The 21605-nt window shown below is 40.7% G+C and overlaps 2 protein-coding genes across 6 annotated transcripts in view; both read right to left on the reverse strand.

Moving 5' to 3' along the window:
• Window positions 1-596: 596 nt before the first annotated feature.
• Window positions 597-14612, reverse strand: rasal3 (RAS protein activator like 3). Of its 3 annotated transcripts, none has more exons than XM_015057571.1 (19): window positions 13721-14612; window positions 9861-10003; window positions 8453-8531; window positions 7240-7307; window positions 7057-7136; window positions 6375-6495; window positions 6200-6298; window positions 5449-6123; window positions 5214-5358; window positions 4238-4382; window positions 3918-4154; window positions 3620-3821; window positions 3427-3518; window positions 3243-3356; window positions 2587-2767; window positions 2352-2459; window positions 2070-2260; window positions 1850-1934; window positions 597-873 (listed from the first exon to the last, which is right to left on the reverse strand). In XM_015057571.1, exons 1-19 carry the CDS (start codon window positions 14352-14354, stop codon window positions 760-762), a joined length of 3513 nt encoding a protein of 1170 aa, XP_014913057.1. In that variant the 5' UTR covers window positions 14355-14612; the 3' UTR covers window positions 597-759. The 3 variants fall into 3 exon arrangements, with proteins under 3 accessions (XP_014913057.1, XP_014913056.1, XP_014913055.1); XM_015057570.1 differs by having other exon boundaries at window positions 2587-2770; XM_015057569.1 differs by having other exon boundaries at window positions 2587-2776; window positions 13721-14611.
• Window positions 14613-17738: 3126 nt separating this feature from the next.
• Window positions 17739-21605, reverse strand: part of LOC106962914 (SEC14-like protein 1) — a 32554-nt gene continuing 28687 nt past the window's right edge. For all 3 annotated transcript variants that reach the window (XM_015057564.1, XM_015057565.1, XM_015057562.1), the window contains exon 16: window positions 17739-19648. In XM_015057564.1, the coding sequence (XP_014913050.1) occupies window positions 19543-19648 (106 nt within the window). In that variant the 3' untranslated portion in view covers window positions 17739-19542. The remainder of the gene's footprint in view (window positions 19649-21605) is intronic.

Below are 21605 nucleotides of genomic sequence, written 5' to 3' on the forward strand. Positions count from 1 at the left end.
GGAGAGCATCGGGGAGGTATGGCTCACCACCTAGGGCGGCATCATGTAGCGGGATGGCATGTTCAAAAAAAGTTTTCTGTCACCTGTGCCCTGAACTCCAGTTATTTACATGCCCCATCTGTGGGAGTGCATTCCACTCCCACAGACAAACAACGGCACTTTTGAATTGAACAAACAATAGGCACTTTATATGGCCAAACACTGCAACATTTTAATGGTGTTTAATCTGTTTTCAATCCACTGCTACAATTAAAGGGCTATCTCAGGGTCTTTTTTTGTCGGTATCCTTAACTCCATTTGATAATTTCTCATTTGAAACTTATTTTGACTTATCAAAACAGAAGTGGACAATTAACTGAACCAAGATTTTTGAAATACAGCTATATAGTATATTCTAGAGAAATAAGACTCAATGTCAGGGTCATATTTAGGCTGCATGCCACGGAAACAAAAGGAAAACAGAAAGTCATGGATCACAAAGTAACTGTTCCTATACATTCTTCTGAACTTAAATATTAAGCAAAAATAAATGCTTCAGACAGTTGCATTTATTTTCATGGGGTTATATTTAAATATGTCAAATGAGACTCTTTGTAGTTTTTTTATTTTATTTATCAGAGAGGTTTATAAGTAAAACATATTTGACATTTCGGTACAAAAAAGAAGCGGAAAATGTTGATAAACCATGTAGGTTTGTTGAGTCTAGCACAGGGATTTATACAAAATGAGAAGTGTATATTTTTGTGTCTCTGTCCGGGCTCAGGTGCTGCTGTTGATGTGGGGCTTTTCAGGATGCTGCGTCTTGTTCTGGCTGCTGCTGTAGGCCTCGTTGAGCTGCTGCAGGTCCTTCATCAGGCCTGCAAACTGTTCCTCCTGTGAGCAAAAGTGAAAGCAGCCGTTAATGTGCTATCATTTAAAGTTGTACTAAAAAAGAATCATCTTCTTGGCTTCAAACATGGCCATCTACTTAAATATAAATTAAACTTTTAAACCAAATTCCTTCTAGGATCCAGATCCAATGAGTACAAAAAAAAAGCTATAAAACGAGTTCATATCTCCACACCTTCACCATTCTGCTTCAGTGTTGATTTCAGGTTTTTCTGCTGCTTCATTTTTGTCAAACATAGAGGATCACATTGAAGCCAAATTTCCATTATGCTGCCTACGTCTTTCATACACTTCTTCCCTTTGTTCAGATTCAGTCTTGCACATGTAGGTGGCATTACCATTTTCCTCTTACAGACAAGTGGCTGATTCCTGGCAACCTTTCAAAACAAGTTAAACTTGTTGTTTAGTAACTGTACTTAAATGTGAACATATGAGTCTTAGCCACTCCTATGAAGACTGGCAGCTGTCTTGAATATTTTCAACTTGCTAAGAAAACATCATTCTGTTCCGTGTTTGAATGAAAAAATGTCATTGTCTTTCTCCCATCATGGCACCTGAATGTATAACACCAGAAAAGGCCAAGAAGTCGTTTTTGTAAAACTTCTAGTCAGAATTGTTTTTAAACACATCCATTTGTATTTATTTATTTATTTATTTATTTTTTGTATGTATTTCTTCGTTTACAAGCTCTTAGCTAAATTCCTTCTTGTTCTCTTGAATTTTGCTCGGCTGCAAAATATATGTATGTATACTTGAGTCGTGTTTGAGAACATCCAACATTTAACAATAAAAAATTGTTTAGCATTTCGATGGACTGACGGATGCAGTATTTGCATGCTTTAATGCTCAGACTGTGTGCAGCTAACCAAATAAATTTGACTTAAATCCATTTGAATTCATTCTAATTTTGAAGACAAAAATGAAATTCACTGACGGATATTTGTGTCTCTGCTTTCCTTACCAGCACATTCATTCTCTCGGCTGCGGCAAGTGCAACATCTAGCCTCCTCTCATCTTCTTCCCTTTCCTCTTCAATCACTCCCAACCTGGAACAAACACAGAGACGCCAGCAACATACAGCAACATGGCGAAGTTAGAAAAAATGTGGGAAAGTTGTCTCTTCAGTTTGATCCCAAAGATTGCTTTAGCAGGCACACAAAAAAAATTCTATACAATCTCACCTGAAGGTGGCACTGGCGAGTTGCTCGTCTCGCACCGCCAGCAGGTTCTTCAGCTCATACACCTCATTTTGCAGCATTGCATTCTGGTCCTGGCTTTGGATGATGAAGTCCTCGAGACGTTTGGCCATGTCCAGCTCCCGCTCCGTCACCTGCTCTATCCCCAGACGGAGCTCTGACAGCTCCTGGGCGTGCTGGAGGGGAAATCACACTTTTATGTAAATGTAGGAAGTTGAAACCCAGTGTGAAATCAGTTCTGGGGACGGACAGACGGTGGAAACATACCCGGTCCAGTAAGCTGAACTGCTCGTTCTCGGCTTTCATCTCACTCGACTCCCTGTTGGAGTTGACGATCCATGGAACCGGTGCTGGAGGACGCCTGTTGCTTTCAATCTAAACAAGGTAGACAGGAGACTGCTGGGTTTGTTTTACTGGCAAAACAAAAAAAATATCTCTGGAAAATGTCAAATAGCATAGATTTACTGGTTGGTATCGCACGCCGAGGCCAGGCTTTACTCACAGTATCTGGTCGTGTGATAACTGGCTCGTTGACCTCGGCCTCTTGCTCTTCGTGGTCCGATGTCGGCAGCGCTTCGGAACTGATCTGCCTCTTCAGGGCTTGTTTGCCGTGACCGGGACGTCTGTGTGGAGCACTCTGGGTTCTGGCGACTGGTTTCCTCTCTCTCGTGCTCTTGCATGGTCTGCTTTCATTGCAAAATAAACAGATCAGTATGCCATAATGTCAGTATTTCATCCATTACTGAGCCATAGTAAAATCAAAATGCAGTTTTCAAATTATTCAAATTTGTATCTTTTTTTTTTTTTAGCTTTGACAACATCTCCTGCAAAACTGCATGTAAAAATATGATCTTTTGTGATTCTAAAAAGCAAGGGGGAAAAAAATGTGTTGCCACTTTAAAAAAATGGTTTAAATTGTTTACTACCGATTTTTTCTACAGCAGTAGTTTGTGGTAAATTCAGTTTTATTTTCTTCACAAACAAAAGATTAGTCTGTTGGAAAACCAAAGTTAACCGAATGCAGTGCATATTTACTGAGTGAAAATCTACTGTTGTCATCTTTAGTTTTGACTAGCTTTCCTTAGAGGATTTTATACATTTCAAATGATCTTCATCACTTGTGAATTGTTTAACAAGTACACAGATGTCCTATTGTACCTGTCTTGTAGGCCTTTGGAGTCCACAGGCAGTCTCTGGAGGGAAGACTGCAGAGGACTGTACTTTCTCAACTCTCGTGGAGGAACATACACCGGCTTGGATGGTTTTGTATGACTGCAAAAAAAGAGGCCGGTCAAAATGGCAGCATAAAGCTCACGGTAGAGGCTCAAGGCCCCTAACTTACCTGTTCACAATGATTCGAGGTGCTTCAGGACCAAGTGAATCACTTATCTGGTTCAGGATTGAAGGCAGAGGATGCAGCTTGTCAATCGTGTCCTGAAAACGAGAAGCTGGAAGTTAGAACATCTGATGCGTAACGGACTCTCGTTCATGATGCTCATGATTATCAACCAAACTGCAATCACTTTCCGTCCCACCTGATCCTTCTTGTAGATGATGTCCACCAGGAGGCCGTGCAGCACAGCCAGACGCAGGGGCAAGTCTACGTAGCCATCAAAGGATGTCATCGGGATTTCAGTGTCTTGATTGGACACCGTTTGCAGGAAACACCTCATCCCGTCCCAGTGCTGCTCCAGGAATTCATTCATGAACAGCATGTACTCCTCCTTCTCTCCAAACCTGAATCCACACAAAACATTTCATTTGCTTAAACATTTCCACTTTCACTCATGTAGCGTTTGTCAGCATGAGTTGAGATGACTAGATGCGACGCACAAGGTGGAGTTGGCCAGGTTCTGGATGACTTTGGCAGTAAGGGTGAGGGTCCGCAGGGTGTTCGGCTCCGGATATGCCTGTGTCAGTCCGAAAAGAGAAGGACTCAGGATAGCAGGACATAAGAAGCGAAGGAAGAGCGAAGCAGAGATGAGTCGCTGCCCAATTTCTGCTTTCCCCTTGTCTTCACACAGCTCCATCCAGTTGGAGAAGATCTTGTTTAATTCCTCAGGAAAAGATCTGAGAAAGGGAACGATATGCTCGATCAGTTCCGTGAAGCAATTTCTCTTTTGCTTCTTCTTCACCAAGCCGTCGTGTCTCACCCGTGTATCTCGATTATCTTCTGCACCACATCTTCGCAGGTTTCCCTCAAGTGCTGCTGGTTGCTCGACAGTTCAGCAGCGGGGCATTTGAGAGGGTCAACTTCACAGTTCTCCACCGAGGCGTATAGTCGGTTGATGAAGTCCCCTTCATGAGAAAAAGAAAGAAAGAAATTAAAGCAGAAAGCATTCGAAACATTTCAGTTAACGTATGTGAAAAGAAAACAGAGACGCAGCCAATCCAATCCAGTATTTGTGTCAGATCTGATATCGACCTTTCACCGACTGGATATTGGGTACCATAAGAGAAAACTGCAGATCTCTACAGAGGAGCGACAATGATCTTCACCTGATAACAGGCAGGCTTATTTCGTTGATGATGCTCATTCGTTTTGTTTGGTTTTTTAACGTTTAGCCGCAGCTTGCCATGGATCTGAAATTATTTGGAAATGTCGAAAGCCTGCTGGAAGTCCTTGACATGAGGTATGAATTTTTACAATCAGGATTTTATGCTCTGAGCCTCTGCTGTTAACTATAGCTTACAGTAAAAAAAACAACAACCAAAAAACCCTGTTAAAACAGTTTTAAAATGTCGCCATAACACGTTCTTAACTTAGATTGGCTGAAACAGGGAAGCACTATTTTAGTGAGCTGCTTGGTGAGACCTTTCCTCATCTTTTATGTAGACATGCTGCACTCAAGAATATTTAATGTCCTATGCCAACGCAGAAAAGTTTTGATGGTGGAATGTAACAAATAAATGTTTTACAAGTTGGATCTCAACTTGTAAAACTGTTTGATATGCACAAATTCCAGCAGTATAGTTGTTAGTGCATGTGCGGTTTTTTTCTTTACATTAGGAAAAAAAAAAACAACAGTTTGAATAGAAGCTTTTTGGATGTTAAATAATCGGTATCCGCAGGTATTTCGAATCATATATCTTTAAAAGAAACCACTCTAATCTTTATGTTTTACTTACCTAGTGTGTCAATTAGGTACTTCTGGCCAACCAGCTTCATATATTCATCTATGGCTTTCGTAGCCAGTGTGTTTTCTCTGAAGATCAATGCTTCCTTCTCTCCGAGTCGGTTAACCTCTGCATCGCCCAAATCAATGAGGAATTCCTGGAAAAAGCCCAACATGAAGATTGAATACAGTTTAAAAAAAAAAAAAAATGCTGAATTTCTGTTCTTGTGTTGACATATTTTCCCAACCTTGGCCTTGCCAATACTCTGGAGTACGTGGACCAGGGCTCCCGCCAGCTCCTCTTTCTCCTTCACGTTGAGAAGTGGCTCCAGGTTTCCGCACATTTCTACATATCTCACTGTCACGTACTCCGCAAACTCTTTGTACTTCTCCATAGGCAGCACTTTCAGGTTCTGGAACCGGGCCTTGATGCGGAGGGAAGCCTGTGAACTCAGCACTTCCTTGTTCCCAGCTGTGGCCGACGCCTTGAACGGCGTGATGGGATACCACTTCTCTTGATAGGTCCGACCTCGAATATCTGCCAAAGGTATGTTCACGCTGCCCAGGGGATGCAAGCTGCACTCGTCCCGGGAGTGACGCTTCTTTTTGGAGTCTTCCTCACGGAAGAGATGCAGGCTGATTTGGGAGATGGAGGGAAGATTGTCGAGCTCGAAAAATTCCCCCCAAAACAGTTGGCAGCCACCAGCTGCACCCCCGCCGCCCCCCAGGCCTCCTGAAGACCCGGAGGCACCGTCCCCAGCCATGCTGGAGCGATTAGTTGGCTTGCCGACGGCTCGACTGCTTGTGCGGGCAAACAGGGTTCCATCTAGGTGAACTTCACAGTAGTAGCGCCGTTTGGGGGGAAGATCCTTTGCTTCGTTAACCCACAGACTCAAGGAGTTCTCAGTGCGCTCAATGTTGTCCTGTGAAAAGTAAGGAAGTGTTTTACGTGGTATTTAGATGCTGTGTAATGTATTTTTCACATGCAGAATAATGTACCTTGTTGGGCTGAGCAGCACGTCTCAGGTCTTCGATCCAGCGATCGCGTTCGGCAGCCGAGGAGCAGCCGAAGCAGTGGGTGTTTTCAGAATTTATCACCTGAAACATGCAAAATCCATCCAGTTACTGAGAAGACCCAGCACATCCAGCCTGTAGAGCCCAAACCAGAGTTTACCTCAAAGCAGTACTTTTCTCCTAAGATGGAGCTGTGGACCGGTCTGATGACAGTGCTGGTGTCGGCACTCAGATCCAGACTCCCTACTGGAACCGATACGGACTCGCGGGATCCATACTGCCTGTACGTTACAAACAACAGTGAACAAGTTAAGCAGAGTACACCTTCACAAGCAAGCCAGGTACGAGTCTCACAGCATGGCACGGTTTTAAAAAGGGACAGTTTTAAAATCGCGTAAGTTATACGCCACGTCTTTTTAACGGTTTAAAGAGCTTACGTACCAAGCTATGAGAAACATGACTGTAAAGCATCTGGCTGCAGGCTAACTACCCACAGCAATGATCAACTAATTGCAACTGTAGTATTTTTACTCAGCTTTATACTGTGATAATCTCATACTGGCTCATGTACCTTAGTCCAAACCCAATAAAAAAAAGTTTACATGGACTTGGGGAATCATGCTTGTTGACACGATTTCCCATAAGTCAATTGTCATAATATTATGACTACTTTAAGGATGGATGATTTTCTGAACGAAATGCATGAGTTTGCTATTATCTTCAGCTGTTTTTTTTCTTTCACGCTATGATGGAAGATAATTGCTTTTAAAGGAAAGAAGCAAATTTAGGTTTATTTCCTGTGCTGACCTGAGGAGGTTTAGGAACATAAGAGTGTGCTTCACCTGCTCAGCTTGTTTAGTCCCGGGTTCAGTTGGGTGGCACTGTTCCTTTTGGCCTTATCCAGGCGCCGTTTGATCAGTCCCTGCGGGCGAAGATGTTACACAGGGGGGACAAATGCAATTATGTATTTCGTCAAGAGGAAATGCTGTGTTGGCTCACAGTTTATCTGATGCGTACTAACTCACCCGCACACCACCGTCCTGGTTCTTCGGCCGAGAGCTGCCAGGGAGGCCCACGGGGTCAGGGCTGCATTCTGAGGGTCAAGATGGAAAATGTAAAGATCAAAAGGACATTAAATCTATCAGAAGGTTTTTGGAAAATATACTTTATGTAAAAAGTTGATTTCCCCCCCCCCTCAAAATGTTGTTAATCCTGGGATTTTTCCACTTAGAACATTTTTAGCTTGGAAAAAGAAAAGGCTGATGTTTGAAATATATAAACCGTTTACTTCAATGCATTTTGATAAAACATTTCGATGACATTTGGTTGTCATTACCAGCTTTTTAAAAAAAAAAAAAAAAACTCCTAAAATTCACATTTTCTACTTCTAAAAGCAGTTTATGACACATCTCCCAAGTAAAATTCAGCACTATGGTCCCCCCCCCACCAGTGGACACATTTGTTTGCCGAAGGGAACATTTGTCAAAGCTGCAATGATAGTCGATGAACCCAAAATGAGCCAGACAGGATGTGGTTTTTAGTTGGAGGCTGATAGCTACAGAAATCATAGTCAAACTTAGAAGCTTCACGAACGGGGATTCTGTGAGTCTTTCATGGAAATTAACTTCTTCAAAATCTTCAATACATGATTTCTAGAGTCACTTCTTCAGAATGAGGTAAAAGTCACGAGGAAAATGTGCATTTTGCCAACAAAGCATTTAAGTTAGATCACTGTTGGACGTTTTGCTTACCTAAACCTCCTCCGCAAACAATCCAGCGTCTAAATCCCATCATTTAGTCTGAGCTGAAAAAAGCGTTTCGCTGTCTTACTTAAGAAGCTGTGTCTCTAACATTTCCTTCCTCTGTTCAGCAAAACATGCTGCTCCTGATGCCGTCCAACAACCGAGCCGATTCAGGATCGTCATCTCAAGATTGCAGCTTCTACCTTTCTTTTTAATATTTAAGCGGAAATCAGACAAGATGCTTCTTGATCCCCCCCTGTGCTCTTCTTTCTCTGCGTCTGTTCATTGGACTGTTTGAGCAACCAGCCGCGATGTTATCTTCCTCAGTAACTCACAGAGGAAGCAATTTGACAGTCAGCCTCAGAATCAAACATTCAGCCATTTCCTCTGTGACTTTGTGCAGAATCACACGTCTGATGTCAACATGCAAGATGCTTTTTCCTACTTTAATTTGTGTGTCTCACTTCTTGTCTCACTTGTGTGTGTGTGTATTGACCTGCGTCATTGTCGGTGAGGTTCTGAACGCTGAGGTTGGACAAGCAGCTGCTGACACGGTTTCGGATCCATGTCGTCGGCTGAGAAAGACACACACTTTGAAACTCTCCAGAATTAGACAAATGTGTTTTTTTTAGAATGGCTGCGAAATGTACAACAGATGCATCTGACAAAGTCAGGAAAATTGATTTATTTCAGTGATTCAATTCAAAACTGAATTGGAGAACATGAGTGATGCTCTCTGTATTATATAGATCCATTAGACACAGAGTAATATTTCACGTATTTATTTCTAGTATAGCTAAGAAAGACAAGAATATAACAAAGACCTAAAAAGTTTGTTTGTTTTTTTTTGGGAAAATTGTAAAATTACATGACACCAACAACAGGAAATGTACATGACACTGTCATAAATGCCGCCACACACAAAATGATCCAGGTTAATCATTCGATTACTATCCTTGGGCAATATCCATTATTGTCTACTACACTTCTTCCTTCCACTCAACTTTCCATTCATTAATTTAGAATATACATCTCAGTTGTCAGATTAAAAGTACCTTTTGAAAATGACAACCTTAGTATTAAACACTTCTTATTGAGTCCACATTTCTGTTTGTGTGTGTGTGTGTGTGTGTGTATATATATATATATATATATATATATATATATATATATATATATATATATATATATATATATATGGTAACACTATTTGAAGGGGTGTGCATAAGGCTGACATAACACTGTCATAAACATGACATAACATCTGTCATGAACATGAACGAGTCCTTATGAATGTTTATGACTGTTGTCATGAAGTGTCATTATTTACCGAATGACACTAAATGACAACTGTCATAGAGATTCATAAAGACTCATTCATGTTCGTGACAGGTGTTATGTCATGTTTATGACAGTGTCATGTCAGTCTTATTCACACCCCGTCAAATAAAGTGTTACCATATATTTTTATAGATCTGATGTAATATTAAAATTTTAAATTTCATATTCTCATTAAGATCAGTGGAGATGGGCACCAGCTCCCCTTGCTGTTGCCCATCTCAGCAACAGCAGGCATTGTCAGTGGAAATTATCTTAATTAAAAGAAATTGAGGCTTTTAAGCATCCATCTGTGTGTTTCGCATGGTGATAAAATTCCTGAAATAAATGGGCTTTTCAGAAATATTCTAATTCATCGAATTGGTCTGTGCATGATTTACAGAGATGGTGAACTTAGGGTTTCACTACCTCTAAGCCACAATCATCACAATTTATGAAACTGTTTAGAAGGCATGACTCTGTGTGTAACAAATCTATGACCTGAAATAAATTCACTGTTCTGTTTTTATAAAAAATCTTTTTTAGATAAACCTACATATAGGTGGTATAACCGTGAGACTTGTTACCTCATCCTCTTGAGTGATGAGGATTTGTCCGTCTCCCAGGATGCAGTTGGTGATGTCCCATAAGGGGACCTCCTGCGGTGGGACCCAGTTTTGTCTTGTAAATTCACCGGCTGCAGCATGCGCCGGCTCAACCTCCTTCAAGTCTGCAAGAGGACATTGACTTCACTCAACACACACACCGTCGATAAGGAAAGAGGTGTCTGTGATCTACACCATCATTTCGGGCGCACAGTGACCCTTGTTAGTTTTTTTTTTAAGTTCTGGTAATTACGGCCTGATGAGACGACACTTATCTCACTCGCCGTGTGGCCACTCCCGTTTACTGATGCTATCCGTTTCTTCATGACACACCAAGAGATACGGATATCCTGTTGTTTCTCAGTAGCTTTGCTCAACTTCCTTCTTAATTTGCATTGTCTCTGTGTTTACTTTTAAAAACTATTTCTTGCGGATGCAGAAAAATGAAGATACTGAGGAAACCACTGAATAAATGAAGGGTTGTTGAGAAACAATGTTTTTGAAGAGAAAAAATCCCTATGATTTTCAACTACATTGCATTCACCCAAACTACTTGTTGAAAGGATCCTCAAGAAAATGACTAGACTGCTTGATGGTACCTTTTCCTCCGCAACTTTAGGATTAGAAGAACCTGTTCATTGGCGTTTATGCTTTGTCCTATCCCAATAATCAAAGTGATTATTAGACAATAATATCAGGAGGAAAATGTGTTGTCAGCTGGTGTGTTTTTTTTTTAAAGTGTAACCACCTTCATAATCTGTGGTTGATTGTTTTTGACTTGGGTGAACAGAATAGATAAACCACTGTGATTTTGTTTTTATATTCAAACACCGTCTTCACCTGCAGGATCAGTTCCAGTTTTTAGTGCCGCTACTTGAAGCTAAAGAGATTTTCTGTCCAAATGCAGTGCAGCGTAAAGTGTGCCATCTTGTGTCCTAAGTTAATTCTGGCGTAGCGCTCTGCAGTTCTATGCCCTGCTGTGTGCGATCAGGAGTCGTGCACAAAAATCCAAAATCTGCTTGTTTTTTTTTTGTTTTTGTTTTTTTTACTAATCACTTTCATCTGCCCACACACAAGATCTAGTTTGAAATGTTTATCAGACGTCATGTGACTGTTGGGTGCTGCTCACACCTTTTCCTTCTTCTCTCTTCTCATCACTCAACACGATATAAGGACACCGGGTTAAAAGTTTGACTTGTCAATCGAGAAGCAGCTTGGGGGTTGCAGGTCTCCCAGCAACCACATGTGCAATTTGGAGGTGTGTGTGTGTAGTTCTCTCTAGCCTGGGGCCATTGTCATGGGGAGCTCAACACTTACAGATGCTTATGTCAAATGGGCTACACCATGATGTAATGTTTTATCTTATGTTCCTTTTTCTTTATATGAAACTTTTGTTCCAGCTAGAATAGTTAGACAATAGTTAAAGTTAATTAGCCTATTTAGTTTGGCAGCTCAATGTGTGCTTTAATAGGTTGTAGCCTTGAAATCAGTGTTACTTCTCCTTTAAATTCTCTGATGACGAGCCGTTGCTCCTCTCTACCAAACCTGGAGCCAATGATGCTGCCAGCAGTGTAATTAACACCCACGATCTGAACACAGATGTTTGCTGCCTCTCTAGAGCTGTGCAGAGGCCACCCACATTCTGGCTAATTTGTATTATTAAAGTTCGGTGTCAGTCCAGTGTAAAGAGAACCTAATAGCAGTCGGAAATAAGAAATACACCAAGCACAGACTCCTTGACAAGATTTTTTTTTTCATGTTTCTACTTGCAGGAAGCAGATGGAGAGGCTGAAATTAATTAGTTGCAGTTTGTGAATTACCTTGATATCACTGTGACTAATATACAGTATATTCCATATACAGACATTTTCATATATTATGTTGTAAATGAGGTTATACAAATTCACACAAACTATATGTGTGCTAAAGTGATTGATGCTGAGCGTCGGATCATTGGTTGGACTTTATTTTACAAAGGATGTTTTTGCTGATAAACTATAAATTAACTGTTTTTTTTTTTTACCAAGTTCTGTCAATGGTTATTACAAAGGAAAATTAAAAAGCAACATGTAATACTGACATCTGAACTTTCACAAACTGGAAAAACCAACAAAAAGTAAATTTATAAATGTTATTTTATTTCACGATGTGTCAGTAAACTGGACATCGTTTCTCTCTCTCTCTGACTCTCTTGTGGATCATCTGTATCAGGTGTGGGCAAATACTGCAATCAGGCTTATTTTAAATGCAAAATACAAATTCATAACCTTTGACAATAGCAAGGACCTATTCATGTCCCTTTCATTGTGGATGCCGTCTATATTTCATGTTTGCCTTTTATTGTGGAATTCATTAATATAATTAATAAGGAAATTTAATGATTAATTCAATATGTCGCTCTGCAAACAAGCTCTTTCTCAAAATAAAAATATTCATTTATCTTGAAATAAAAACACATTGCATTCACATTACTCTGTGTGTGTGTGTGTGTGATGTTCGGTGGCTTTAAGTCATAATTAAACGTCTGCTGATTATTGCAATAAGCTTATTGTAATAAGCAGCAGATGTTTAATTGGGAGCTCAACACTCCCCATTAAATTTGAATTGTAATTCAAAGTTGCAATTCGTGTAACTGAATTGCATTCTGTCTGGTTGTTTAGGCTTCGTTTATCATCAACATCATTACTACGTTTCATCCTTGCACTGATTGTTTGTTATTTTGATTTTATTTTTATTTTTATCTCTGATGTCATTTGAATGATTTCATTGTTACTTCTATTGGTTGCATCTTGAATTGAGGTGACTTTGTTTTTTCATTATTTGTGTATTCTCCTGCCAGTCTTTGATTGAAAGCACTGTACAAAGTTTTCTATATTATTAATTTATTATTATTATTATTATTATTATTATTATTTGGATTTTCTTTGTGCACAGGGCCAGCGTGTATTTGGGCAGACACAGACCTATATTATTTTTAGGATGTGATAATTAATACACCACCAAGCTGAACCATTTTGGTCTGGACTTAGGTGACAATAATGTCGTAGTTGAGGGCGTGGCCTGGAGCATGATGGGGGGTTGGGTCCACAGTGATCAGCTCACCCAGGATGCCCTTCATGCTAGAGCTGCAAGTTCAAATAGTTCACACATTTTTGAATCAACTAATGTTGATTCTAAATTGACCAAAATTAGAATATACTTTGTAATTATTTCTGCTGCGCGTTTCTGCTCAATGCATCACTGATTAATGTGATGAACTTCTGAAATATTTTCAATCTTCCACTTTTTTTTTGTACCTACAAAACAATCCAACAGTCATAATTAAAAGAAGCCACACGCAGAGTCCTTTCATTTCAAAGTAAGTTAATATGTCCAGCTTGTGTCATTTTTCAATTAATGACTTCCATTTTCAAAGTCAGCTAGTTTACAGTAACGGCACCAGACGCTGTTTTCCAGTAACGTTTGTTTTTGAAGTTCTTTCTCACCTTTAATTTAAGCTTCTCGCCATGTCAGCTCGGTGGTTAAATACGAACCTCATATGGTTTTGTGAAAAGAGGTCTCGCATACCACACCTTTGTGCCACCAGAACATCTGAAATGCTACAGGAAATCATAGCCTCGCCACATGTGGTGAACGTTTTACTGCTTTGGAGCCGGACGTGGGAAAGTCCACTTTTTACAGAGATGAAGTTCCGCGCAACCTAATCGTTTAAAAGTTGCTTCGTCATCTTAAACGTGAAACTCAGCACAGACTCTGTGTGTGTGTGTGTGTGTGTGTATGTGTGTGTGGTTGTTTGTTTGTTTTTTCTTTAAATACTTCTGTCGTAGATTGAGCGTCGTTACCTGGAAGCAGCGCGTGCTCGCTGTTGCGGCTCTGCAGCCTCGGCCTCTTGAGCTTCTGGGTCACGTTCCACAGGTACTTCTTGAAGAGCGTCCCCCCGCTTCCTTTCGACGAGGGGTCATTGGAGGAGGCCCCTGCAGCCTCTGGGGCAGCTGATGAGGAGGAGGAGGATGAAGCTGGCTGGGCTGAGCTGGCGGAGCTGGAGGAAGGCGTTAAAGCTGCGAAAAGAGACCCAGGAGGCTCGGACAGAGCCCTCCTGAACGGGTTCTTCCTGGTGACCCCGGCTCCTTTCTCAGCCTTGGTTGCCTCTCCACTTTTCCCACCTGTTGAATTCTTGTCCCCAGGATCCTCACTCAGGGCTTTGCGCCAGTTTTGCATCTTGCTCCACTTGTTGCTGGAGGCCTTGTGGATCTTGTCGATGGTGGACGTGGAGGCGGCTGCAGCCCCGTCTCCTTCTTCTCGCTGCTCATTGAGCGTTCCCTTGGAGCCGGTGTGCCACTTGTAGGTGTTGAGGGGATCGGTGGTCTCAGACGGTTGAGGATGCTCGACAGGAGAGTCCTTTTCCTTCTCTGGCGACCCCTGCTCCTTTGACAGAGGCTGAGCTGCAAGCTCTGAATCTTTCTCCTCGGTGCCCATTTCAGATTTGACTTGCCTGCTGCTGAACTTCTCTCCAATTTAGAGCTGCATTAACTGCCTTCATAGAAGGTCTCTCCAACGTCCTTTCTGAGTAACTGCTATCTTGAAGATTTTTTTTTTCTTTTTAAGATTTATTTCTGCTCACACAGGCAAAGTAGTCCTCCCTGGTTCAGTCTCGGTACTTGTCTCGTTTCCTGTCTCGTAAAAAAAACGTTATCCGGCAACAACAGTCGCAGAGCTGCTCCGCCTGCGGTTGCTCTGCTGCAGGACCCAAACTCTGCTGCGTGCGCCGTTTGCTTCCTCATTGAGTGCCACTGAGAACTTCACTTTTTTACACAAAATCCTGCTATTTTTGTCTGCCGTTTATGTTCTGAATAATAAAAAAATAAATAAAACTTCCCTCTCTCACTTCCTGTTCTGCTTTAATTGAATGTTTTAACTACAACAAACTGAAATACAGTTTTTTATTTGTTTCAAATTAAAAAAAAAAAAAAGTTTACTATTTTGAGAATGTGGTTCACCGTCAGGCTGTGAAAGGTAGTTAACAGTTTTGGGGGTTTTTTCCCGTAAGGTGCAGTTTTGACAGATTTTGAGTTGTCTGTTGTGGCACAGCGGTGTGAGAAAATGCGGCTTTGCATGTTTTTACTCAACAGGTTCTTGAGCTTGGTGACATTTACATCAACACATTTCACACTTGAAGTAAAAATACTTAAGAAAATGAATTCCAGAAAGGTTTGCACACAATCTGATGTGTATTGGACCTATCAGTATCCACCTCTGCGTAATTGTCAGAGGTTACCTGTGGGCGTACTATGGACTGTTGACTGTTAAAATCAATTTCCTGTGAAACCAAGCCTGTGCTTCCTGTCACATCAGTCTGTCAGAGTCACAAAACCACTTCCTGTTCTCGTTCTTCTCTCAGCTTATTCACACCTGCAGGGTGTAATACTAACGACTGATGGCACATTGATCCTCAATTTAACTCAGTTCAGTTTATCTGTTAAAGCACTAAAATTCACAGCAAATGTCATACTGAGGTACTTTACAAAAATCATTTAAATCCAATCATACATACAGTCCAACTGATTATGGAACAGCACAAAAAGCTACAAAAATTACTCAAAGTTTCAACAGTTTATCTAAGGAAGCCCAGCAGGTTGCACCGAGTCATTGACCTGCGGCATCCACTCCTCCTGGACGAGCATGTGGGGACAATGGACAACCGCTTGCATTGTGTCGTTGACCTTATAGCAATCTCTCATGCCGATGATGCATGTGGCGACAGTGGAGAGGAAAACCTTTAACAGGAAGAAACCTCCAGCAGAACCTGAGTCGGTTCAGGCCAAATGGTGGGTTTGAGAAGACAGAGCAGATACAGAGAGACAAGCATTATCTCAGCTGATGTCCTGATCTGAACGCAACTCTGAGGGGTCAAATGTTGAAGCACAATGTGAAAATCAATGACAGTGTAATTCAATAAACATAAATTCATGTAAAAACATTAATTGTTAGAAATTATGTTGCCCCTTTAGAAAGTGGATTAAGTAATTAATTTGGAAACCGAAGGATTTTTCCAACACTGACGCTTATATACGTGTGTATAATAATAAAAGTAAACTCCAGTATTGTAGACTGCATGAGAATCTCGAGGAGCTGGATATTTAAAAAGCTCACCATCTGATCCCATCATTAAGATTTTACAGAGTTATCATGATTAATTTGTCAAAATAAATATCTGAGCAGTTTACGGTAATTTAATTCTGCCAGTTAAAGCTGTAAGTGACTGAAACATGGGGCAGAAGTGGAAACTGCAGGCAAGAGCTCAGTCACCAAATAACACAGTCATAAACTCCCCTCTGGTGGTGACAGTAGGGAAGCACAACTATTTTTCTTTGTCGTTCCGAATGCATAATTATGTGTTTTGGTTATGATAACCAACATTTTAAGTTAGATTTATGATAGGTAAAAGTTTTTGTCTGTAAAATTCAGGAAAGACGACGAGTTCAATATCCTTGATTTTAAAAATAATGATATTTTTGTGGAGCAAGTGATCTGCCATTTTGTTTTTTGTTTTTTTTGTACAAAACACCTATGGCTTCAAGGCTGACGTTAACATTGTTTGATATAATGTAGTTTTATACTGCACTGAATAAATAAATTATAATACTGATTGGTACAAAATGCTAAAATTGATGTAGTCTCTCTTAGAATAAGTTAATTTTATCCAATTAACACCTGAAAAAGATAATAGGTTTGAGTTGCCTTCTTTTAACTCCGATTAAAATAAAACCAGAATTAAAGTACAGCTGTAGAAAGCCCACTCACCTACAGCCTATGAGTGGGGGGTTAGTTTTCTTTTTTTAATTTTTTTTATAAGCAGAACAAATAATTTACATTTAGGTTGCATTATTGGGACACACACACAATTTAAAATGAGCAGTTCTAACAAATTGTTTTGCTATGAGAACCTTCTCCTCCCCCCGGCCCACAGAATATTCAGGTTACAGTTCCTGTAGAGAACAAATCAGTCAAATCAAATGGAAAAAATCTTGTGTATGCTTCTGGCATTCCTCTTTCCACTTCGTGATACACACATGAGGAAGTTCTTGCCTAATTGTTTTTCAGGGGAAGAAACCATCCAGTTTTGCAGAGGATAAATAGTTTCCACTTCCTGTCAAACTGCTTTTGTTCATTTTTAAGTTCTTTACCAAACTGGAGCCGTTTTATCAGGACTGGTTCTGGGGGCCACATGGAGCCAAATGTCTTTCCTGCCTTGGATTGTACAGGAAAGCTTCATGTCTGTTGACTGGAGGAACTCTTGGAGGGATTCGATTTTTTTTGAGGACTAGTTGTTAGTAGAGTTTTGTGGACACCTTTGGTGTTTTTAGTTCTGTACAAGTGCATGTGGAAAGCTGGGCAACTATCTGGGGTTTTTACAGGGAAACCTGAAACAAACAAACAAACATTAAGCTTTTGGAAGCATCTGGATCTGGAACAGGGTCTTGGTCCAAAGCACTGTAGTAGTAGCTGGTTCACGTTGGCACTTCTCTCAATTTGATGGTTCGTTTGGATCATCTGGTGTAATGTAAGTGTACTGGTTCCCAGTAATGGCACAAGTGCAGGAACAGCAAGCCATACCTGGAGCAGGTACCATCCTTTGGGCTTTAGGTGAGCCGGGTTCAGTTGATGGAACTTGAATCCAGCTGCAGCTCCCAGAAGATGAACTAGACTTTTGTTGAAAAAGACATTCTCAAAACTGTAAAACAGAGACTAGATGAGTAAAGATGTATTTTCCTACATGTTAATAAAACTTTGATTTCAAGGAAACAACACGAGAGAACAAATGAGGTAACTGAAACATTATGAAGACCAGTACATTCTTTACATTTTTCCATAATTCAAGTTTATTGACTTCAAAACTTAAAGGCGACATGTTCTCATTCATCCAAAGCAGTTTTTTTTTAACCTTTTTTTTTAAATACAGTTTCCTACATGGAGGTACAGAGAAGATATGCAGTGGCGTCAGCAAAGGAAGCAGGGAGACAGAATCGTGTCGAACAATCGAGACAAACGGTTATATAGCCCTCGTTTATGACTGAGATCTGGATGAAAAGCGTCAGCAAAGCACGGAGACCCGGCGTCCGGTAATGAACGAAAAAAAGCACACAGAAGGACAATAGAAATATCAGCTCTCAAAGTGCAACTAGACAAGAGCAGGGAGATATTTGCTTACCGGGTCAAAAACTGTTAAACGTTTCGTTAGATACATTTCCTCCACTTTGCGGCAAACATTCATTATTTTACACCGTCACACACACACGCACTTCCTCATTCACGAAAGATCCTTTTCCTCGTCTTATTGCATTTAATGTCATTTAAACAACCGCTGACCTTCATTATTAGTTACAAATGAGCAGTTATGGATATCAAAAAACGGCTATGTTCAGGAGGCAAATTCCCACCAATTTTTTTTTTTTTGTTAATTATATAATGACGTAAACTGTATCAAAAACTGTTTCATGGAAGTGTTGCATTTTGAAATGTGCCAGTGGTCACCTTGAAAATAGCAGATATATTTCTAAGTGATGTGTACAAAGGCTAAAATGGTATTTATGGACACATGGCTCTTAAAAAATGGCTCTCTTAATTCTTAAATAATAAGTCAGTAAACCGCCGTGTGCGTGCAGAACGCACCCATCCTTGTTCTCGTTTCCACAGCACAGCCACAAACCAACACGCGCACAGTAACACAGTTCATGTCGCCATCTTATCTCTGCACTCCGAAATCCACGCCACCGAAGAAGTGGAACGATCTTCCGACTCTGGAAGATCGTTGGCTTAGCAGACGGCGGTACATTCACCAACCACAGATGAGGCGTCGCTCCTTGTTCCGAGTTCCACGTTCGTGCAGACAGAAAGCAAACCCCTCTAACAAAATATTGACGTGATGTTAGTGACGGTTATTTTCTTCTTTTGTCTGCTTGTGCACTAAACTCCAACAGGCATCTAAATAATAAATATAAATATTTCACACATTAGAAAGTCCAACCTGCGTTATTGCTGCTAGCAGACCTGGGTCGAATATCCAACCGCTCCTCAAGGTGGGAGAGTTTCTCCTTCAGGTGTAGAAATTCGTCAGCAGCAAGCGCTGCGAACTTCGTTAGCAGTGGATGTTGGAGCCCCGTCTGCTAGGATGCTTAAACCACCAACATTTGACCTATAAAAACAACTAGCTAGTAACACAAACCCCCCTATTTCAGTAACAATGTGGCAAACGTTTCATTTGTGCACATCATAAACATCTGTGTGTTTTTAATGTAACAGCATGAGTGAGGTATGAGTCGTCTCTGTACTGCGTTAAGTGGCTGCTAAAGTGAATGCATAAATGTAACAGCGCCTTCCAGTGTCTCTCTCCCAACCAATGGGATGAAAATATTGCTTCTTTCCACTTCCGCAGAGCAAACCTCCCGTGAATGGTCCAACACCAAAATATATGACCTTTGTGCAAAAAAATCAGCCCTTTAAATCTTTCAGTTTTTTTTTTGCCTCGGTTTCAGAACTCTTCATCTTTTATTTGTGCGATAGAGTCCAAAGATGAGAGGGAACATGGAGGAGGAGGAAGAGGAGATTTCCACGATGATGATAAAGGCTGTGGAGTGAGGGGTTCAGGGTCCGGAGCTGCTGGTTTCTACCTGGAGATCATGGAGCTGCACTGGGAGTGGTTAGAGGAGGTGGTCGCAGCGCTGAGCTGAGAAAATCCGCTGTGGCTCGATTCCAAGCTGGTCATCGAACCCCTAAAAGGGAGAAAGAGAAAGTGATTGAATGAGTACAGGAAGCTACCCTGAGCAACACCTTCATGAGTGTGCAACGCCAGAGGAAAACCCCAGCCTGCCAAGAACGGACTCAAAGCACCGTGTGTGCATGACTCATGCACGTGATGCAGAACCATACGCCCGGATCAAATCCTGCAGGAGCCTCGCTCTAAAGCTCAGGCGACGCCACAGGCTGCAGCACCAAGCCGACACGCCGACACCCACAAAAGCAATTAGATCCCTACAATCAGCTACAGAAACTCAGATAGCTTCAGTTTTCTAACTAGTATGAGGTAGAACAAAATAAAATAAATAAATACTTGAGTGTCAAGTGGTCATGGTGAGAAGTTACTCAAGTTAAAATTCCCAAAATGAGAATTTTGGACGTCATGTTGAGACGCGTCTGTGGTTCATTCAGACTGACAGAGAGCAAAACTAAGAGACTTGGGCTCACGTTAGGAGCCTTCAATCTCTATCTTTTAGGGATAACAGATATATAATATTAGATCAATGAAAATGTAATAGAGCAACAAAACAATCTAGTAGGGTATATGAGCTCCCTGAAATAAAGAGAAAAAAAAAACTATTATCTACTGGCCAGTAAAAATAAAGCAGCTGCCTTTAAATATTTACATTTATTCAAGTCTTTGGTTGAATCTTCAGAGACACATAAAGGCAACTGCAAAGTTGGCCTTCCATCACCTGAAGAACATTTCTAGGATTAAAAGCCTAATGTCCAGAAACTCATCCATGTTATATCTTTAGTCGCATTGATTACTGCAACAGGGTCCGAAGAATAGATCATATCACCCTGGTCTAAAGACTAACATTAGGTAGATTTTTAATTACAGAATGGTGTAGCACCAAAATAGATTAAAGATCTGTTGTTGCATCAACCTTCCAGACCTCTCAGGTTTTGTGGTTCTAATCTGCTCTGCATCCCCAGAACCAAACATGGAGAAGCAGCAACCAGATTTTATGCTCCACTCATCTGGACAAACTTAAAAAAAAACAAAAAAAACTGCAAAAGTACAGAAACACTGAGCTCCTATAAACCAAGGCTGAAACCCAACCCGTTTAGATTTGCCTTTGATCAATAATAACTGGAACAAATAAAGTTTATCTGTCTGTTTTTCAGCGAGTCGTAGCTTTTCCTTTCTTTTTCACTGCAACGTTGTTCCTTGTTAGTTTGCTATATTCTAGTGATGTAAAGCACTGAACTGCCTTGTTGCTGAAAATGTGCTTTACAACTAAAATTGCCTCGACTCCCCTAAGTGATCACACCAGCAGAGTCCCAGAAGCCAAACAGCCACAAACACACAACTTTGAATCCAGTGTAGCCACTCATAAATTTGCTCCACTTCAAATGTTTGCAGATAAGCACAAATGGATTTTTTTTTTAAAGCTTAAAGTTGTGGTTAACATGTTAATCAATTTGAAAAAGATGAGCAAGACATCTTGTTGTTGGATGAAATCAGAATGAGTTACTGTTAGGACTTTAAATTTGTTTTTGAATCAGAAAAAAAAAATGAAATAGTAATAAAAAAAAAGGGAAGTAGTGAGATAGTTTTACAAGAAGTGACTAAAGATGAAACAAACATGAAAGCCGGCAAATGTTTATGAGTGTGTGCATGTGGATAAGGACTATCTGAGAAGGAGTGAACAGAGCTGCATCTGAAGAGCCAATCATGCAAGCGGAATAAGTAAAGCCAACGGTGGTGCAAAGAGTTCTTTAGCGTGAAAAAACAAAAACAACAAAAAAAAAAGCAAGATCCTGTTACCCAATGCTTGGTCAGCATTGCTAACAAGTAGAAGCAAAAACAAGGATCTTTTTTGCTGCGTTAGAAGCGTAACTTCCTGTGAGGGGAGGGGCACTCGGTTCAGCAGCCAAAAGCAGCAGCAAAAATGATCAGCTAAGCTAAAGGAAAAAAAAAAAAGG

The sequence above is a fragment of the Poecilia latipinna genome, unplaced genomic scaffold (genome assembly GCF_001443285.1).
Source record: "Poecilia latipinna isolate Pla-1442-1.1 unplaced genomic scaffold, P_latipinna-1.0 Scaffold1472, whole genome shotgun sequence".
In the NCBI taxonomy this organism is placed as follows: Eukaryota; Metazoa; Chordata; class Actinopteri; order Cyprinodontiformes; family Poeciliidae; genus Poecilia; species Poecilia latipinna.

Bases quoted from the DNA above. Each gene is read 5' to 3' on its own strand.
- rasal3 (XM_015057569.1), bottom strand. From the start codon at position 14,354: ATGGGCACCGAGGAGAAAGATTCAGAGCTTGCAGCTCAGCCTCTGTCA. The intron at 10,004-13,720 runs GTAACGACGCTC...GTCCTCTTGCAG, and splicing joins CGAGCACGCGCTGCTTCCAG to ACTTGAAGGAGGTTGAGCCG. The intron at 5,359-5,448 runs GTTGGGAAAATA...GGCTTTTTCCAG, and splicing joins AGAGTATTGGCAAGGCCAAG to GAATTCCTCATTGATTTGGG.